Source organism: Scleropages formosus, chromosome 18 (assembly GCF_900964775.1).
Source record: "Scleropages formosus chromosome 18, fSclFor1.1, whole genome shotgun sequence".
Lineage (NCBI taxonomy): Eukaryota > Metazoa > Chordata > Actinopteri > Osteoglossiformes > Osteoglossidae > Scleropages > Scleropages formosus.
The window spans coordinates 23296079-23317301 of record NC_041823.1 but is presented as its reverse complement, the minus strand read 5'-3'; the positions used below and the strand labels follow the sequence as shown (position 1 = coordinate 23317301).

The following is a 21223-nucleotide window of genomic DNA, read 5'->3' as shown; positions in this document are numbered from 1 at the left end:
CCAGTCCGTCACAAGGCACTCCAAGCAGGACTCAAACCCCAGACCCACCAGAGAGCAGGCACAGGCTAAACCTGCTGCGTCACCACAGCCCCAAGAGGAGAACAGTTGCTGCCAATGACACAAAAGGCATTGCCCTGAAGTCGCATCAGCTGATAGTATCAGTGTAGGGAATTGACATTACATGAGCAAGAGATATTAAAAAGGAGGAAAACCATGTTTTTTGCATTTTCCAGCTTCCTCACATCTTGATAAGCAGTAAGCAGTTCACATTTTCCTAACCAAGAAGCAGGTTTTCCCTGGTCTGGCCAGAGCACCTACTGTATGTTCCTCTGCACCTGAATTTACTTCATTTGTCCAGTAACTTTATACATGTTTTCAGAAGTCTGACATAAAAATGATAAATTACAGGTAAGGTGCAAAAGAGTGATGATATTTAGTGTGTTCATGTATATATAATACATACATATGGTGAAGTGATACAAGCAGACTCTGAATGACACACAAGAGAAAACACAACTTTCAGCTGAGAGCCTATTATGTTGTTTTAATAAAACAAACCCTTATACCACAAAAATTACTTTGTTATACAGAATTTTTTTTTTTAAAATTCCCATTCAGAAAAAGAACATTTAACTCAATGCTTCCGATTCGATTTGAAAATCTGTTAATACCTGTTAGATTTGTTATGTTGGTCTTTACTCCAAATGTCATATCATTTACCATAAAAAAAACTGTACCGCTACCTTTTATTATATCCCACTAGTTACTTTTACATGTGTGACCATTTAGTGTAGCTTGCCGTGTTTCTAACAAAGCGATCATGATGCTGCCCCAAGAGAAAAAGGTTGTCATCTGCTAGCATGAATGGAGGGGGAAAACTGCTGTACCACAGTAATGGCATCTAGAGGACACCTCTCCCAGAGGACAAGGACTGGAATGCAGAAAATAAACTATCTACAGCTTTTCAAATGTAAAAATGACAAATGACCATGTTTTTCTCCTAAGCAGACATTGTAGTGACACATTCAAAATAATTAACCAAGAACACTAAATATAAAAATTAGCATTCTAAATTAGGCAGGGTGACATGCAAACAATAAGAAGCTTTCTTTAAATGTTCTTTTTTTATATAAAAAAATGATTAGTTACCCTAATTACATACACAAAATTGCATGATATTGTCACATACCATCTATTTGCATGTTGAGATAATGACAGAAGACATGAGTTTTTGCTTTTTCCTATGGAAACACAACAATGCACCTACAATAATACTAATAACTGTCTAGTTCAAAGAGCACCAGGAACTGCCAGAAGTTAGACAGAGTATCTTAAGCCATAACAACTTGACCAAACAGCAGCTATTGCAATCAGGTCAAAGTAGGTACTTTGGTATTTCTTTTAAATGCAACACTTGTAAGAGGAGTCATGGCAAGCTTGTCACAGGATCACTTGGTGAGGGACATTCAGTAAATCAGTCAGTTCTGCTGTGCAGAGGTTGGAGTGCTGTACTGGCAGCCTAGACCTTTCCCACGAGGCTCTCTGCTGCCCTGCGTCCACTGAGAATCACATCATTGACCGAGACGCCATAGTAGGAGGCCCCAGCCAGGGTGAGAGGCAAGCTGTGTTGCTTGATGCTGCTTTCAATGCTCTCTGGAAGAGACCGTGGATATACAGTTCGTACGAATTAATGACAAGGATGTGACACAAAGAGTGCAATACGTTACAAGGCAATAAACTGTAAACCTCATACACCATCCATCCATCCATCCATCTTCCTCCGCTTTTATCCGGGGCCGGGTCGCGGGGGCAGCAGTCCGAGCAGAGTACTCCAGACCTCCCTCTCCCCGCACACCTCCTCCAGTTCCTCTGGGGGAACCCCAAGGCGTTCCCAGGCCAGCCGGGAGACATAGTCTCTCCAACGTGTCCTGGGTCTGCCCCGAGGCCTCCTCCCAGTGGGACAAGCCCGGAGCACCTCCCCAGGGAGGCGTCCAGGAGGCATCCGGAACAGATGCCCGAGCCACCTCAACTGGCTCCTCTCGATGCGGAGGAGCAGCGGCTCTACTCCGAGCTCCTCCCGGGTGACTGAGCTCCTCACCCTATCCCTAAGGGTGCGCCCAGCCACTCTGCGGAGGAAACTCATTTCTGCCGCTTGTATCCGCGATCTCATTCTTTCGGTCATGATCCAGAGTTCATGACCATAGGTGAGGGTAGGAACGTAGATCGACCGGTAAATTGAGAGCTTCGCCTTACGACTCAGCTCCCTCTTCACCACAACAGACCGGTACAATGACCGCATTACTGCAGACGCCGCACCGATCCGTCTGTCGACCTGCCGCTCCATTTTTCCCTCACTCGTGAACAAGACCCCAAGATACTTAAACTCCTCCACTTGAGGGAGCAACTCCCCCCTAACCCGGAGGGAGCAATCCACCTTTTTCCGACTGAGAACCATGGCCTCGGATTTGGAGGTGCTGATTCTCATCCCCGCCGCTTCGCACTCGGCTGCAAACCTCCCCAGTGCACGCTGCAAGTCTTGACTTGATGAAGCCAACAGGACCACATCATCCGCAAAAAGCAGAGACGAGATCTCGCGGCCACCAAAACAGACACCCTCCGTTCCCTGACTGCGCCTAGAAATTCTGTCCATAAAAATAATGAACAGAATCGGTGACAAAGGGCAGCCCTGGCGGAGTCCAACATGCACCGGGAACAGGTCTGACTTACTGCCGGCAATGCGAACCAAGCTCCTGCTCCGGTCATACAGGGAACGAACAGCCCGTAGCAACGAGCCCCGAACCCCATAATCCCGAAGCACCCCCCACAGGATGCCACGAGGGACACGGTCGAATGCCTTCTCCAGGTCCACAAAACACATATGGACTGGTTGGGCAAACTCCCACGAACCCTCCAACACCCTAGTGAGGGTATAGAGCTGGTCCAGTGTTCCACGGCCAGGGCGAAAACCGCATTGCTCCTCCTGAATCCGAGGTTCGACTATCGGTCGGATTCTCCTTTCCAGTACCCTGGCATAGACTTTCCCAGGGAGGCTAAGGAGTGTGATCCCCCTGTAGTTGGAACACAATCTCCGGTCCCCCTTCTTAAAAAGAGGGACCACCACCCCGGTCTGCCAGTCCAGAGGCACCGTTCCCGAACTCCACGCGATGCTGCAGAGGCGTGTCAGCCAAGACAGCCCCACAACATCCAGAGACTTGAGAAACTCGGGGCGGATCTCATCCACCCCCGGAGCCTTGCCACCGAGGAGTTTTTTGACTACCTCAGCAACTTCAGCCAGGGTAATGGACGAGTCCCCCTCCGAGTCCCCAGCCTCAGCTTCCTCTACGGAAGGCGTGTCGGAGGGATTGAGGAGATCCTCAAAGTACTCCTTCCACCGCCCGAGAACATCCTCAGCTGAGGTCAGCAGCGCACCACTTCCACTGTAAACAGTGTTCGTGGAACACCGCTTCCCCCCTCTGAGTCGCCGGACGGTTTGCCAGAATCTCTTTGAGGCCGACCGAAAGTCTTCCTCCATGGCCTCACCGAACTCCTCCCAAGCCCGAGTTTTTGCCGCGGCGACTGCCAGAGCCGCGCTCCGTTTGGCCCGTCGGTACCTGTCAGCTGCTTCAGGAGTCCCATGAGCCAGCCAGGCCCGATAGAACTCCTTCTTCAGCTTGACGGCATCCCTTACTTCCGGTGTCCACCACCGTGTTCGGGGATTGCCGCCGCGACAGGCACCGGAGACCTTATGGCCGCAGCTCCGAACAGCCGCACCGACAATGGAGGAGCGGAACATAGTCCATTCAGACTCAATGTCCCCCACCTCCCTCGGGACCTGGCTGAAACTCTGTCGGAGGTGGGAGTTGAAGACCTCTCTGACAGGGGCCTCCGCCAAACGTTCCCAACAGACCCTCACTATGCGTTTGGGACTGCCAGGTCTGTCCAGCTTTTTCCCCCGCCATCGAATCCAACTCACCACCAGGTGGTGATCAGTTGACAGCTCAGCCCCTCTCTTCACCCGAGTGTCCAAGACATATGGCCGAAGGTCAGAAGAAACGACTACAAAGTCGATCATCGACCTCCGACCTAGGGTGTCCTGGTGCCAAGTGCACTGGTGGACACCCTTATGCATGAACATGGTGTTCGTTATGGATAAACCGCGACTAGCACAGAAATCCAATAACAACTCACCGCTCGGGTTCAGATCAGGGAGGCCGTTCCTCCCAATCACGCCCCTCCAGGTATCACTGTCGCTGCCCACGTGGGCGTTAAAGTCCCCCAGTAGAACGACAGAGTCCCCAGTGGGAGCGCTTTCCAGCACGCCCCCCAGGGACTCTAAAAAGGCCGGGTACTCTACACTGCCGCTAGGCGCATAAGCACAAACGACAGTGAGAGACCGTTCCCTGACCCGAAGGCGTAGGGAGATGACCCTCTCATTCGCCGGGGTAGACTCCAACACATGGCGGCTGAACTGGGGGGCTATTAATAAGCCCACACCAGCCCGCCGCCTCTCACCTTGGGCAACGCCAGAATAGTGGAGAGTCCACCCTCGATCGAGTAGAGTGGTTCCAGAACCCAAGCTGTGAGTGGAAGTGAGCCCGACTATATCTAGACGGTATCTCTCAACTTCCCGCACCAGCTCAGGCTCCTTCCCCGCCAGTGAGGTGACATTCCAAGTCCCAAAAACCAGAGTTGGCGCCCGAGGTTTGGGTCGGCCGGGCACTCGGCCCCGACCACCGCCCAAATCACAACGCACCGGCCCCTTATGGTTTCTCCGGCAGGTGGTGAGCCCACCGAAGAGCGGCTCCACGTTGTGGCTTCGGGCTGAGCCCGGCCAGGCCCCGTGGGCATAGACCTGGCCACCAGGCGCTCGCATGCGAGCCCCCCCCCCAGGCCTGGCTCCAGGGTGGGGCCCCGGTGACCCCATACCGGGCGGGGTAAACGGACGCCTTGATTTTTTCGTCATAAGGGGTTTTTGAACCGCGCTTTGTCTCGTCTGTCATCCAGGACCTGTCTGCCATGGGAGACCCTACCAGGGGCATGTAGCCCCAGACAACCTCATACACACATGCACTAAATAAGTATCTAAAAGGAAATGCTGAAATTGTGTCTTACCAAGACGTTTCCAGTGTCCAAGATGGTACTGGGGGATGCAGTCCTTTGAACAAGAGCAAACAGAACACAGTGACAGACAGCTCTTTCTCTCTGAGGAGGGCATGATTATCAGTAGATGTGCAAGAACACCGCTGGAAATTGCGATTCTGTTGCGGACAGTCCCAGAACAGTCACAGCTGTAGCTGTACTTACTGTGATACGAGACTGAAAAGTGACATTTAAACACAAATGCGATTTCATTCTACAATAAATAGTTACATGTGTAAGTGCTGTCCTGAGCTCAGTTTACTTAATATTTCCTGGGGATCAAGTACACGTGGTACTAATGTTTCGTTGGCAGTTATGGGTGAGCACTTATTATTTTTCCAGTTTCAAATTTTGAGTCTATCAATTATGAATTGAATTTCATAAGAGAGTGAAATGCCATTTATGAATAAAATGTGAAAGCTTTAAATGTTTAATCTTATAAAATTACATGTTGTATTATGACTGATTATGGAAGTCATTTTAAGCAGAGCGATAACCACTATTAAACCTGATTTGTGAATACTGTGTACAATGCACTTACATTTCAAATACGTTTTAGAGAACGAAAGGGGGTAAAAATACGTCCCGTTTCAGCTGTGAGGCCTTTATGATGATTCCGGCTGCAGTCTGGCAAAGTGAATGATTTTGGTGAAGTAACGAGATTTCTCACAACCACTTAATCAAAAAACAAATTCATATTTTTCTACTCTTTTAAAAGGCTCTGCAACAGGATCAATTTCCCTTCAGCAAAATTACTATTCTTACCATTTCCCCATTTCTTACAGGGGTATTTATGGGTGTGCCAAAAACCAAACATGCCCTCCGCTTCTTAATTCATGTTTTCTCACAGTCCAATTTGTCAGCCGACATTTGCGGCAACAATCACGTCATGTACATGAAAAGCAAAACCCAAGTGTTCTGATCCATCTGCTTCGACGTTCACGCACTCGGAAAGAGAGCAAGGCTTCCCTGTTTTCTGGCGGCTCAGAGGAACCTCTATCCAACGAGTCGCTCAGCCAGAGCACAGGGCTCTGACACGCGGTGCAGGCTGTCAGCTGCACTAATTCTCAGGACTGCAATGTCAAAGCGCCGCACAACGGCTGCCTCCCTGCAACAGCCTTTTCAAGCTCCTCTTAATCCACCCGCCATTTTAATCATATTAAGGAATCTCACAGCACAAGCGTCAGACTTCTCGCGGAGGCTCTCGTTCAGTTCTGTCGTCACACGTGGAAGAGGGCAGCACGCACCCGATCCCTTACACCAAATCCGAAAACCAATGGGACGGATTTATTAATACTGGCTAAAGTAAATGACAACGCCATCTTTGGGTACACAACAAGAAAGTGACTCATTCCAAGGGGGAATTCCTGTTAGGAATTATTCATCTGTCAGCGCTGCCAAGCACTGCTGCTTTGCTGAATACCGATGCCTTTTTGCAGGAAATGGAGCGGTGTAGCGCCACAGGCTGGCACGAGAACCTACCCCACCCCTGGAGCAAACATTGGGCCGACCCCCCCTCCTCTGCCCCAGGTGGGAGCTCTCCATCCTCAGTCCTCTCTGTGCCGTTGAGCAAATCTCAGCAACAATAAACAACAAGCGGGCAGATAAACACACAAACAAAGTTGAACCCATCCATCTGTCGAGATGCTCTTCGCCAGGCCTGGACCATTTCCTCGCGTCTGTGCTGCAGGGATCGGCGCAAGTTGTGACCGAGAACGAGAATCTGAGCAGAATACACGGCACTTGAAGGAGGGCACTAGTGGGAGCGCTGAGGGCACCTAGCGGCAGAGACAGGTTTGCAAACAGAAAGGAGAGGCGTAGGTTCCAATCTACATAGTACTCTTGAGGGAAATGCTGTGTTTACAGAAATCACCTTGGGGCTATGCAGCTACAAACAGTCCATCTGTAGTAGTCATCTCCCATTTCTAAAGGCTGGCTTTTCACATGCTTTAGAACTCTGAAGGTATTTTCCTGCTATATCAATGGAAAGAAATGGCAGAGAGAATTCCTCAAAAGTGTTATTTGAGATACAAGCGGCCTGTTCTGAGAACGAGATCTTATACCGAGTCCGTTGGAAGGGCCAAAATCATGCATTTCTAAGCTTATTCTTAGTAGCACTGATGTCATTGACACTCGAAGTGGCCGCCTGCTGCAGCAACCACACTTTTTCCTTTTTTTTTTTTTTTTACACTATGACACAAGTACACCACTGGTCTTTACAGTTAATGAAAAGAATTTCCTGCAAAGAATAATTTATGTACTACTTTATCTCTGTGTCCTCAATGTATGTCTGCATGCATGTTTGTGTGTATATGTACTTTGTATATTGTATACTGCTGCAGCCAAAATTTCTCTCTGTGATTAATAAAGTTTCATTCCTTCATTCATAAAAGTTTCCAGCACTGGTCAAAAGTTTGAGTACACCTGGGCAGGACCTGCATTGCATGATTTAGAGAGAAGAGTGAAAGTAGAACAGCCCACAAATGTCCTACATGTGAGTGAACTGCTGCAGAAGACATGGGCTCATTTCCTGATTCAACTTGTTAACCAAATGCCAAAATGCCAAAAAAAAAGACTAGATTCCAGCAAGTGTATTCAAACATTTGACTCATACTGTACATTAACCAGTAAATAACTGTTCCTCCCCAGAGCTCGGCGACAGACACAGTGTCAGTCTGAACTGCTACAGTGCTTTGAAGGAAAGTTGCGTGTTCTAAACTTTCAGTGTTACGCAGTGAAAAGGGCAGAGTTTCACCTTAAGCACAGTCACGTAGCTCCACTGAGGTTCCGCTGTCACCCCCAGGTGTGCGCGAACCGCTCGGGTTGCCCTGCCCAGGAGCTCCTGCTCTGCCAGCCCCTCTGGCTTCCCAAACTCCTCCTGGAACCACGCTCCTCCCATCATCACCTGCAGCAGAGGAGAGGAATGCTGTGCTGGGGGGTCCTTTACACCCATTAATTTGCCCGGAGTTTCAGTTCTTAAACCAAAGTCCAAGGGGTTGAAGAACGGTGCAGCTTGTCCAGTATGGTTTCAGTCAGCATATGATCACTGTGAAGAATCGTGAAATTAAGCCTTGCGCATTACTTATGTTCCCACGGTAATATCAGAAAGCCACACGACACGCTTTCGCTTTCAGAATATATACTCAAACACCTCAATGCTATGATCAAGTGCAAACTGCTTTGCCATTTAAGCAAAATTTGCTTTTCAAATCTTAAAAGTCATTCACATTGACACCATAAGAAATTAAACCCTTCGTTACACACTGTTTTTCCTACGTGAACTGGAGTACCAGAGTGTAAATGTTTGTCTGAGTGTGTATCTTTATGCAGGAACAGAGCAGCAGTTCGGTAAAGGTAGCCTTACAGTGAGTCTGGTCGAAGGCGCTCCAGGGCGGCTGTGCTGCGGGAAGGGTACTGAGTCGTACACAACACCTAGGAGGGCTTTGTCTTCTGAGGAGGGCACCAGGTGGCCGAAACCCTGAAGGACCACGGACACACAAGTACACACTCTCAAACAGTTATAAATTCACCCTCATAAACAAACAATTACTATACTGAATCCATCTCCGAAAACAATTCAATGATTCATTCATCCATCTGTTATCAATAACCACTTGTCTCATTCAGGGTCATTGTGGACTAGAGCCCACCTTTGAAGCGTAGGGTATGAAACAGGATACATCTTGAATCCCTCTCTCATACACACACACACACACACACACACACACACACACACACACACACACACACACACACACACACAGACATGCTACAAGCAATTTAATCACGATTCTCCTGAGACATGTCCTTGGAAAATAGAAGAAAACCAGAGCTCCCAGAGGAAACCCATGAATATACACGGAGAACATGCAAATTCCCCACACAGACTGAGCATGATCCTGATTCACAGTTCACACTCTTCACACTGCTTTATTTATATCACTATCTGTCTGCGCACAGACAGATGATCACTGTCTGACCACAATCACTGTGGTCAGTTCTCTCCTGTCTCCCAGTCCCTCATGTGGACAGAAGATGGGGGTGTTCTCACCGTGACAGGCAGAATGGAGCCCTCGTACTCCAGGTTGACCAGTGCGACGGACACCGTAGCAATCTCCCGCAGATGTTGTGAAAGGGACTTGGCAGCAGGGGGCAGCACCGAGGCCAGGGCTGCGCTCGGGTGCGCAGGCGACAGCCAGGGACAAAAGTAAAGCAGACCAGCAGATGGATGCAATTATTACAGCTGTACCATTCCAAGAATTAGGCTGAAAAAGACTGACACTGAATGGATCAGGTGCTGCCACGCTTGTGACAGCCAGACATAAAAACGTGTGAATTAATTAAAACTGCTCAAAGGAAACAGCAACTTCATGAAAAGTAATATGATATTCTGGGTGTTTTTGGTAATTTTTGTTTTTACCTTGAGCAGGGATTGCTGAAATAATATGGTCTGCTTTCACAGCACCATCCTCCAGTTTAATCTGCAACACAAGGTTATATATGGAAAAAAAAAACTGTGGATTCACTGAATAAAACCGGAGCTGCGGTGGGTTTTGAAAGTGAAGGCTTATAATATGCATAATACACATGTATACATGCTATTTGTGAATTTATGTACTGCAGAATTTCTCATACTGATCAAATACTGGCATTTCTGACTATATGGCATACTATTACACGTTGTTCTGCAAATATTTCACTCCATATGTTAATATGAGACTAACTCCACAAAGATGTCACTTGAATCACAAAAAGATTAATTTTATTTCAAAAATCAAAATCTAAAGAAGAGAAATATAAGTATTTATTGAAAAACTGTTGCAAATACTGCACTGGTACAAATCTTGGTGCAGTGTTTTATGTGTTTTCAACATCAATCAAAACAATCTGTTGCCTCCAAATTCTGCTGTGTAACTCATTTACTAATTTTTAATAATAAGCAACTAAACATGAATGGGAAGCTACCAAATACAGTAATGTTAGGTGTGAATGGTAAGATAAATACAGCTATGTGCTTGACTCTTCTCATTGACTTATGCTTTGCTATTAGTGTCTCATTGTGTTAATGGACAAAACTTGCATTTATGCACCACTTTCCTCTGCTTCTTCTTCAGTAGTTTTTAAGGTTGACAGACTAATCTAAGGCTCCCAGGATAAAAAGCTGAAGAGATTTGCAGGCTTTTCAGTCATTTAATTATGTCTCATTGGCTCACAACACTCACGTTTTGGATCATATCTTGTAGTAAAAAGCTGAACTGTACACACTCAGTAGTCCTGCAAAGCTATTGCAGGTCCATCTGAACTGATAGGTCTGGTCTATGTATCCATAGTTGTGTGTCCTCAGCTGCCCTCTACTGGTGATTGTAAGAAAGCATCTACAACCTCGATTTACATTTACTCATTTAGCTGATGCTTTTCTCCAAAGCCACTTCCAGTGTCAAGGCTACAACCATTTACCCATTTATACACCTGGCTAATTTTACTGGAGCAATTTAGGATAAGTACCTTGTTCAAGTGTACTATAGTCAGAGGTGGGGAGCAAACTTACAACCTTTGCATTGGAAGGCAGTAGCTCTAACCATTACAGTACCAGCTGTCCCTATTTGAAAAAAACAACAGAGAAACAGTCCAGGTACCTGCTTGTCAAAACCTTTGTAACTAACTAAAGATGACCAGAAATACACAATACTTTAGGAAAGCGGACTTAATTTTCATTGCTGCACTGTGAATCGAGGTCCGAACAACTGGATATCCTGCTTTGAGTCACAGCCACCTTATATTTAGTTGTGGCTTTAACACGTCGCGACGGCTTTAATATGAACAGATGCATTTTTGGCCCGGATACAGCCTCCTAAATGCAGCATACCTCCCAGCCACTGCCAGCTCTAGTGAGCCCCTTGACTGGAACATTCTTGTGAACTTCAACATGCTTCTCGCACATCAGTGCATCTTGTAGAGCTTCAGGCAGCGTCTGCATGCCCCTCTTTAGAGACCACTGCGTCCAGGACTCCTTGTTTGACCTCTTGGCCAGGTCTGATGGGGGCACGTGAAGGCGGCTCCCTTGGGGAACACAGCAACAGGTAAGAATTGTTCTCCTGAGAAGGGCGCTCTCACAAGGCACAGCTTTGCTTTTTAATCAAAGAAACAAAGGGACTTGTCACAACTGCTGCAAATTAAAGTCAAGCATGCAAGTGTATGTATGTGCAGCATGTGTGCAGCTTGTTTCTCACCTGTCCCCAACACCATTCCCAAGACGATGGAGCCCCTGGCCCTCTCTGCATTGAAGAGCGGGGGGAAGCACGACCGCATGCTCAGTTGCCGACAGTCGCCGGCAAACACACCCCGGCACAGGCAATCTATGGCAATGTCAGCCAGCTACAGGATGAGAGGGAGAACGAAGTTAGCCACATGGGATGGCCACACCTTTCTCTATCTTCATAGAGGTCAGCCAGCAGACCCGGGGTCTCCGCAGGCCAACAGCTCCACGTGTCCCACTCACCTCGGCTCCCAGCCTCCTCTCCACAAACGCATGCACTGTCTCGTCCTCAGCCTTCCCCCTTTTCACCATGATCTCCTTGAGAACGCTCTGCAGCAGCGGACGGGAAAATGGGGGGACGGTCCGAAAAACACCACTACCATGGCAAGGAAGTGAGAAAGGAAGGAGGCATGAAAAGTGTCAGTTCAGCAAAGCAGCCTCCTCCAGAACTTCAACATCAACATCAAGGATCCATGAGGAGAGACCTTCCTTCCTTTTGAAGCACTAACATCAAAATGACATGTTCTGCTCAAATGACAATGTAAATGATTAAGGTGGCAGCTGGTAGTGTAGTGGTTAGAGCTGCTGCCTTTGGCTCCTAAGTCACAGGATTGAATCCCACCTCCAGCAGTAGTTCCCTTGAGTAAGATTCTTACCCTAAATTGCACCAATAAAATTACCAAGCTGTAAAAATGGGTAAATAATAATAAATAGCATAACAATAAGTTGCTTCGGAGGAAAATGTTGAATAAATGAGTAAATGTAAAGTTGGGTTCTAAAATCCAGGGCTGTAGAGTCAGTACACAAAACCTTTGACTCCGACTCCAGTAACCCAATAATTTCTTCCAACTCTGACTCCACAGGACTGCCCAAAAGTTGCACGTTATTTTGGGGGTCGACTTTTCCAGCGAACATAGGCCTAAACTTATATTATACCTCTAATTTTTGGGGGTTGACTTATACGCTGGATCGATTTATACGCCAACATATATGGTACATTTATTCAAAGTCGGTACATTTTTACCGACTCTAGTAACCCAATAATTGCTTCTGACTCCACAGTACTGTTAAAATCCCATCAAAATATGTTTTTTAAGAATAAAAACAGACAGCACTCTCAAGTGTATTAAACTTTTACTTGCACCTCGTAGAGACTTATTTTGGTTGTATGCCTTCTTCAGCATGTACATTAAAATACAAGCAGTTGTTGCATCATGTGACAGGTTATGATGTCAATCACTGTACACACACAACCTTCCTTCTGCATCCAAATATTACTGCTCAATGTGAAATCAGACATTTTAAATGCTGCACCGTAAAAATACTGCTTTCTCCCTATAGATTCTTGTACTTCTCACAAACAGCCTTTGTACTATATGCAAACAGAAGAAGCACAAAAATATGAGCCCTTTTAGAGTGGAGATCTGAGGGTGGCACAGTAGATCTTGGTATTGGTTTGGACATGGGTTCGAATCCCGCTCAATTTGCATAGCGCGTGCATGGGTTTCCTCCCGCAGTCCACCAAACACATTTCAAGTGAATTAAACTGGCCGTGGTGTGTGACTAAGGAAACGTTTGTGTTACATTGCTCTGCCGTGTAGATTGGTGAATGACTAAGTAGTTTACTGCAACGCATCTAGTACTACAAGTCACAACGGACACAAGTGTCAGCTAAACACTGGTTAATAATAACTTAATGTCCCTTTGGAAAAACTGCTACATGAATACTGCAGATGTGATGTACTTTGTTTGGACCTCCTTACCCTAAGCCAGAGGGCATTTTGTGCAGCTTCCCCTTAAAGAAAAGGAAGCGATTCTTGGAGGCCACGTGGTCATAAGGAACAGGGAGGACCTCGCTCTCCAAGCCCAACTCGGCCACCTGAAAGGAGGGTTCCAAAGAAAACTGAGTCATAAGTCAAACAGCTTGAAACATTAGATCATCATGGCTGCCGCTTTCTAATGCTACTAGTCATGTACAGTACACACTGCATAAATCTTTTGTGATACTGAAGATGGGAATACACTACAACACACACACAAGGGTTACTGTTATGTCCTTAGGATACTGTCACATCGGTACCATGTTAAGTGTGTTCCAGCCTGCTGCTCCCACAGGCCGCACTCCCCTTGGCCCATGCTCAAATACAGTGCCATCTTCCCTGCGGGTGGAGCTCAGCCATCCACCAAAACGATCTGATGCTTCCAACAACACTACCTAGACAGGGAAAGAGAAACATCTGTCTTTACTGTTTGGATAATACATAAATAAAATCCTTTGTAATGAATGGGGGAAACGAAATGGGAACCAAACACGTCTGTGTGTCTTAAAGCAAATACACTACAGATTATTAGTGACTACTTTCACTACCTTGTAATGTTCATTAGTAATTGTTATTGACTGATTCTTTTGTCCAGAGACTTACAGTATCTGAATCTGAATCAACTTTTTACTGGAGGAATTCCATATCCTTAACTGCTGTGCTAACTGCTGTCCCATAATAGAAAATTGGCAGGTTTTGTCATGGCATTTAAAGCATAAAATGCAGCCAGTCCAAAAGCAAAACAAAAGACTGGTTAATGATTTATTAAATGTGCTCTTAACTAGGATACTGTCCCCACTGACCTGCTCCTTAAACAACAGGACACATTATATCAAAGCATGGCACTTCACACCAAGACTATTCAGTGTTACACACCGTTACATTTTTTCCCCCTTCTTCACAATGGGAGCTTTTTGTTTTCCTCACCTCAGCTGCCAGCTGACTTGTCATAAATGTTAATTATGACTGCTCCTATTCTGTACTATATCTTTGAGGAAAGCACTGTATGAAAATAAACTGAATTAAATGAAAACAGTGCCCTACGACAGTGTGAGACACAGGAATCGGGAGTTTTCCTGCGGTTGTTGAAAGTTATGGCACTGCCAAGGAATGAGAGTGTTTTAAAGTAGATACAGTACACCTAACACAAGTCAACAGTTGCCCAGTTTGACAAACATTATGGGTAAGGATTATGCACAAGAACAGAGGCGTCGCACTCTCCTTCCTTTGAGATTCTGCTAAGCCCATCTCCCCAGCTGTGTGTAGCTGCAGCTGCATGCAGCCTATCATTCAGTATGCAGACACGCACTGTATATGGTCATGATGAATCTTCTAAACTGATTTCACAAATCAATGCACAGCCACATTTTGAATGTATTCTGAAATATTATTAGTTATGCAGCATTTCATTAAACTCTAAAAGGAATAAATAATAATAACAATAATATTATAAACTGCCTATTTTTATTGCGGGGGGGCGTGGTGGCGCAGCGGGTTGAACCAGGTCCTGCTCTACGGTGGGTCTGGGGTTCCAGTCCCGCTTGGGGTGCCTTGTGATGGACTGGCGTCCCGTCCTGGCTGTGCCCCTCCAGCCTTACGCCCTGTGTTGCCAGGTTAGGCTCTGGCTCCCCACAACCCGTATGGGACAAGCGGTTCAGACTGTGTGTGTGTGTGTGTGTGTGTGTGTGTGTGTGTGTGTGTGTGTGTGTGTATTAATAGATTTCTAATGTTGAGTCAGATGTTTTAAGGCGCGACTATGACATTCAATTCCTCACCTTGGAAACCTGGGGGCTTTTCCTAAGGTGGAAGCAGGTGGAAAGACCACCGATGCCCCCTCCCAGGATGACCACAGTCTTCTGCATTCAGCGATACACACACCAAGTCCTGCACCCAAATTAGAGCAGGTAAATAGGTTGACAATGAAGCAGCAAAGTCAGAAAATGTGAGACCCATTAAGACAAAGTCTTTCCATTTAAATAATGCAAAAAAAATTTAACATGTCATCAAGTGACAAAATGCACCACACACAGATGTACATGGTGACAAGCCTACACCACTACACATCACTAAGCAATGAATTTTCCTTGAAGAGCTCCAGTAAAACCCACATCTGTACAAATGGATTGAACAAATAAAAATTTTATATGAAGTCCTTCCATCCAACAACTGTTCATCTAAAGTAGGGTCATAGTCATCAAGAGGCATGGTGGTCCCTGGACAGGACTTCACATGGCAGCTTCTGTGCCCCTCAAAGCATATCTTTGGACTGTTCAAGGAAAACAAAGGAAATCCACACAAGGACAGGGGAGAACATGCAAACTCCACAAAGAAACAGCTGCAATACAGGTAGTGCTGGAGCCTCAAAGCTCCTGGGCTGTGGGTTTGAATTCAGTTCTCTCTGTATGGAGCTTATCTTAAGATAAAACCTTGAGCTATGCATAAAAATAATTCTATTATTTGTTATGCCAAGTGGGCTACAGCAAGACATGAGCAAAACATATGAAAAGGTCTGAATTGGTAAATTAAAAATAACAATGATTTCAGTCAGTGCTCTTAGTAAACTTTAGACTACCCTTCCTACAACCAAGAGAGCCACGGAACTGCAGGAAAATCAAAATTAAGGCCAAAGGAAAAAAAGAACATCAAAGACAGGTGTGAACTTTGACGTGCATTTCAAGACGTGAAACGAAGGACAAACTGCTGTCTTCCAGCAGCGAGACTGACACAGGGTCCCAAGGGACTGGCTTCAAAGATAACGTCACAGTGGGAACTTGAGGGTGGAGAAGAGCAGGGTGGTGGCTTCTGATAAGACAAACTTCTCATCTTCTTTCATGACCAAACCCTTTGTCCAACTGTCAAAGGGTAGCCTTTGAAAGGCATGACATACTTTTGGCGTGAGACTATGTATGCCAGTCACTAGGTAGGCCACGGAACACTGAATCCAAACCAGGAATATGAGGAAGCAGAAAGTTCGCCTAAGAGCACCATTTTCCTTGTGCTTCCTTAACCCTGCAGGAGGCCACTACAATCTAAAGTACTTGTTCTTCTCTCTAAAATGAGCAGATCCCAGGACTTCCACCAAAAGAGTACTGCCTTCCTTACAATCCCATCTCGATGCAGCCAACGTAGACGTCATGCAATGACTGAGATAAGCAGCGACCATCACATCACATGACCAAGTGTCCAGTGTGTGTGCAGGAGCAGGGGTCACAGCAGCCCTGAGATGTCCCTCTGCAACACGTTACAACACTCTTTGGGCATCTTGTCTTTTTTGCTTTCAGTAATGGCAACTACACCAAACCAAAATACACAAAAAAATACCAAACAGCAAAAATAAAAGCTGTCTTTTTTTAGCCCAAGGGTTTAAAAAACTGCGCCAAAGTATATTTTACATTTTCGCTATCTAGAATCAGAATCAGAATCATAACGAGCTTTATTGCCAAGTATGTTCACACATACAAGGAATTTGTCTTGGTGACAGAAACTTCCACAGCACAGACAGACTGACAGTGACAAGACAGATGAGAAGATAGATAGAATATGTGAATAAAGGATAAAAAATATACAAAAATATAAAGTACAAAATATACAATATACAATATACAATATACAAAAATAAACTGCAGTAAAATGCCTCCACTGCAAATCAGGTAAGTGAAAGTTATTCTGACGAGTTCCGTGACCCTTCCCAGTGAGCAGAACGAGGTAAAGCGGTCATATCCGGGAGGCGCCTCTCTGTTTCCCCGCTACATCGCACGTGCGCTTTCGCACTTGCGCACTGAGCGGATGTGAGGGAAGAGCCCTCAGCAGGAGTCCTGACACTGCGTAGTGGGAAAAAAAAGGTAAAAAAACACGTTTTCCCCGTATCTGCGACCAACAGCACTGACTGACAGATACAACTACGTAACCACTTGTTAACGTGAAAATTTACTCTGTGGAACTGAAAAGCTCTCCAACGTGCATACGAAAATAGTCCGGAATCCTCAAAGGAGGACAATAAAGACGTCCCATTACCTTCTTGTTTTGCCGAGCCCGAGAGACTCGACCTCATTTAAGCGCGTGCACACTTGCACGATGCGAGCTGTCATAACATGAAAAAAAGAAACACTTCAGGTCTTCAAGATATCGAGATGTACTGTAATTTGAATGGCAAAGTCCAAAACCAATCATGCGGAAGCGATCAGGAAGCTCCACCCACATACTTTGCGAAGCAGAATTTCTACGTTCGAAGCTGGTCGTTTGGTAGGCGTGTAGCTGTTGATCCCTGTATTGGCGCGGCGGCCATGTTTGTTGTGGCAGCCGCGAGCGCTGCGTAACTGTTTTTGCACTGTAAAAATATGTATAATGTACGTCTAAGTAAGTGCATCGCTGTTGAAACAAACAGTTGCGGATTTACCAGGCTTTGTGAGATATGGCATTGTTTTCTTTTCAATCAAACCGCTCTCTCTTGGCAGCAGATCTGATTTGCACTGGCATTTGCACAGTCACAGTCTGAGTTCTGCAAGAATAATATATATTAATACTGAAGATTTCGTGACCCTCACATTTTACTTTAGCAACATTTTTAGTTTGACAACAGGTCATTTACCAGTTGTCCTTATTACGTAGTTAGAGGAAAAGACAACGGAGAATGAATTATAACTATATGAAAATAGAGAAACCGTACCATGGTACACAGGACCGTTGCCTAAATGCCTAATGCGCATGCGTGTGCAAAACTTTCATCCTTTCGTAACACTCAGCGGTGTTGTGTGGCTAAGGTCTTGTTATGCTGTTTATCTCTTTTCGTACTGCTTCCACCCAAAAAGATTTTTCCGAAGCCTTTTGCCCATTTGTTTCACAGTTCTGCTTATCTAACAACTTTCCCCTGACTTCATAATTTACAGATTTTATTTATTGAGCAGGGGGCGCAGTGGTGCGGTGGCACAGTGGGTTGGACTGAGTCCTGCTCTCCAGTGGGTCTCGGGTTCGAGTCCTGCTTGGGGTGCCTTGTGGCGGACTGGCGTCCCGTCCCGTCCCGGGTGTGTCCCCTCCCCCTCTGGCCTTACGCCCTGTGTTGCTGGGTAGGCTCTGGTTCCCCGCAACCCCGTATGGGACAAGCGGTTCTGAAAATGTGTGTGTGTATTTATTGAGCTCACACTTTTCTCTGAAGATCTGTAAAGTTCTATTATCAACTAGTATTTAGCACATATGTTTATCCAAGATGTCATATGGCAGTGAATCTACAACAAGAATGGCTCAAACAGAAGTTGTTCCATATTTTAGGATGTTCAAGTGAGAATACTGACCTTAATCCCACTAAAATGCTGCAGCATGGTCTGAAACAGGCACTTCAAACACTGAGACAATGTGTAGATGAATGGGCCAGAATATCTCCTATGTGCTGTGCAGGCCTGATCAGCAGCTACAGAGGTTTACATTATTGCCAATAAAGGAGCTTCCCCTACCTAGTAAATATAAGGGATCACAACATAGTTTTCCCACTGATCACCTTGATTGTTTCAACCATTTGTTCCATTAACATATGGCAGTATAAAGTGCGTGATGTGTGTTAAATAAGACTGGCTTTATTTATTATTATGATTTAGATGGAGGGGGGTGCAGGAGAGCAATGGTGTTGTGGGTTTGGCTAGGTCCTGCTCTCTGGTGGGTCTGGGGTTCGAGTCCCACTTGGGGTGCCTTGTGATGGACTGGTGTCCTGTCCTGGGTGTGACCCCTCCCCCTCCAGCCTTATGGCCTGTGTTGCCGGGTTAGGCTCTGGTTTGCCGCAACCCTGCTTGGGACAAGTGGCTTCAGCCTATGTGTATGTGTGAGTGATTTAGATGGAGGGGGGCATAGTGGCACAGCAGGCTTAGCTGGGTTTTGCTCTCTGACAGGTCTGGGGTTCAAGTCCTGCTTGGGGTGCCTTGCAGCAGGCTGGCATTCTGTCCTGGGTTTGTCCCCTCCCTATGCTGCCAGGCTAGGCTCCGGCTCGCCACACCCCCGCTCGAGACAAGCAGCTTCAGCCAGTGTGTGTGATTTAGATGGAGATCAGATCACAGTTTGGAAATCCAGGTAGCTACAGTGCATTCAGAAAGCATGCAGACCCCTTCACTTTCTACCCCATGTTTTTTTCCTTTAGAATTATGCTCAAATGATTTAAATTCATTTCCCCTCAATCTACAGTCAGTACCCCTTAATAACAAAGAAAAACCAGGTTTTTAGAAATTATTGCAAATTTATAAAAAATAAAAAACTGAAAATAACTGAAATATCACATTGGCATAAGTGTTCAGACCCTTTACTTGGTATTTAGCTGAAGCTCCTTTGGCAACGATTACAGCCTTAAGTCCTGTTGGGTATGATGTGACAAGCTTTGTGCACCTGGATTTGGGGTGTTTCTGCGGTTCTTCTCTGCAGATCCTCTCCAGCTCTGTCAGGTTGGATGGAGACTGTCGGTGGACAGCTATTTTCAGGTCTCTCCAGAGATGAAGTCCGGGTTCTGGCTGGGCCACTCAAGGACATTTGCGAAATTAGCAGACTGAATGTTTACATAAATGTGATATTTCAGTTTTTATTTTTAATACATTTGCAAAAATTTCTAAAATCCTGCTTTTGCATTGCCAACATGGGGTATTGAGTAGAGATTTATGAGGAAAAAATTAATTGAAATGAATTTAGCATAAGGCTGCAAGAAAAAAAAAATGAAAAAGTGAAAGGGTCACATACTTTCTGAATGCATTGTAATTCAAAAGGATTCACAAAATGTTTCCTCATAACTGTATCTGTGGCCAGTTTTGGTAACATGTGGAGGACAGCTGATGCAATATAACAAAGGCTGCTCAGCCCAGGTTAAAAGAAAGTGGATGCAGCAGCTGGCCCTGTCCCACGTGTGTCCTAGAAGGTGGCTCTAGATCTGAACACGCACCATACATTCCTGTTGTCTTGTGTCTGCTGTGCCTTTTCCAATCATACCTGCTTTTTCCCCCGGCAGTGCTCTATGACCAGTCACATGACTGGGCTTGATCTGTTCTCATGTCAGCCCACTCCCTCGCCTCTCTCCTCAGCACTGTGAAACTGAACCCATCACATACAGTATGTTCCATTTTTTACACATTGCGAAATGTACTGTGGTTGTACATGACCGTTACCATCTCCACTGCATATGAGCTCTTGCTTATCAGATCTATTTCTGGGCATTAGAGACCATGGACGTAATAAAAATTTAATAAAATAGCTTTCTTACAGTTGATTTCATAATGAATATTTTTGTATCTTTAGTACATCAGTTTCTGCTGTTATTGTATTTTTTATTTCACCATTCCTGTTTTTCATAAACAATTTCAGTTGGCCAGGTTGTGTATTTGCTAGGAAATGTCTTAAATTTGAATGCTATATTTCTGTATTTAATTTTCGTTATGGGTCCTTTCCTTAATACACGCAACTGTGATGAATTGTCTCTCACAAAGGAACAGGAAAATCGGGTTCCAGGAATATTTATTTTAACACAGTAAGGAAGTCGAAACCAAATGAGCAAACACAACATACCTGAAAAACAACATGTATGTTTCCTACATAGGCTAGACTGGTAAAGTTATTTGCATATGATTGCGTGACATGGTCGTATTGTGTAGACACATGACATGTTACAAAATAATGCATTTGTCAACATTTTTGATCCACCTCTCCTCCAACTGTTCTGCCATATATCTGGCAAAGGCCTCTCTCCGGTAAGTGGGCATGGAGTCATGCAGTGTCTCCTTCAGCTTTGGGAAGTCCCATCTGTCAGGATGAAATGTGGAAACGAGGAACAGATGCGGATCAAGTCCTGCGCGGTGCAGCACCTCCAGGCTCTTCTCCCTCACAATTGCTGTGGTTTCTTCATTTAACTGGTCTGCTTTACTGAGGACCACGAGGCAGGGTCTCCTCAGGCTTGAAATGTGCTTCAGAAATTGGATGCTCTCAGAACCAAAACTGTGAGGTAGCACCAGTATGTAAATATCACATGGAGGATGAAAATATGGTGGGA

At 45.6% G+C, this 21223-nt stretch overlaps 1 protein-coding gene across 1 annotated transcript; it reads right to left on the bottom strand.

Moving 5' to 3' along the window:
* Window positions 1-534: 534 nt before the first annotated feature.
* ppox (protoporphyrinogen oxidase) lies at window positions 535-17412 on the bottom strand. The gene is made up of 13 exons (XM_018726922.2): window positions 17230-17412; window positions 14991-15099; window positions 13476-13610; window positions 13159-13274; window positions 11639-11771; window positions 11370-11514; window positions 11006-11199; window positions 9560-9620; window positions 9191-9309; window positions 8504-8617; window positions 7895-8044; window positions 5113-5155; window positions 535-1653 (listed from the first exon to the last, which is right to left on the bottom strand). Exons 2-13 carry the CDS (start codon window positions 15075-15077, stop codon window positions 1520-1522), a joined length of 1431 nt encoding a protein of 476 aa, XP_018582438.1. The 5' UTR covers window positions 15078-15099; window positions 17230-17412; the 3' UTR covers window positions 535-1519.
* Window positions 17413-21223: the final 3811 nt, after the last annotated feature.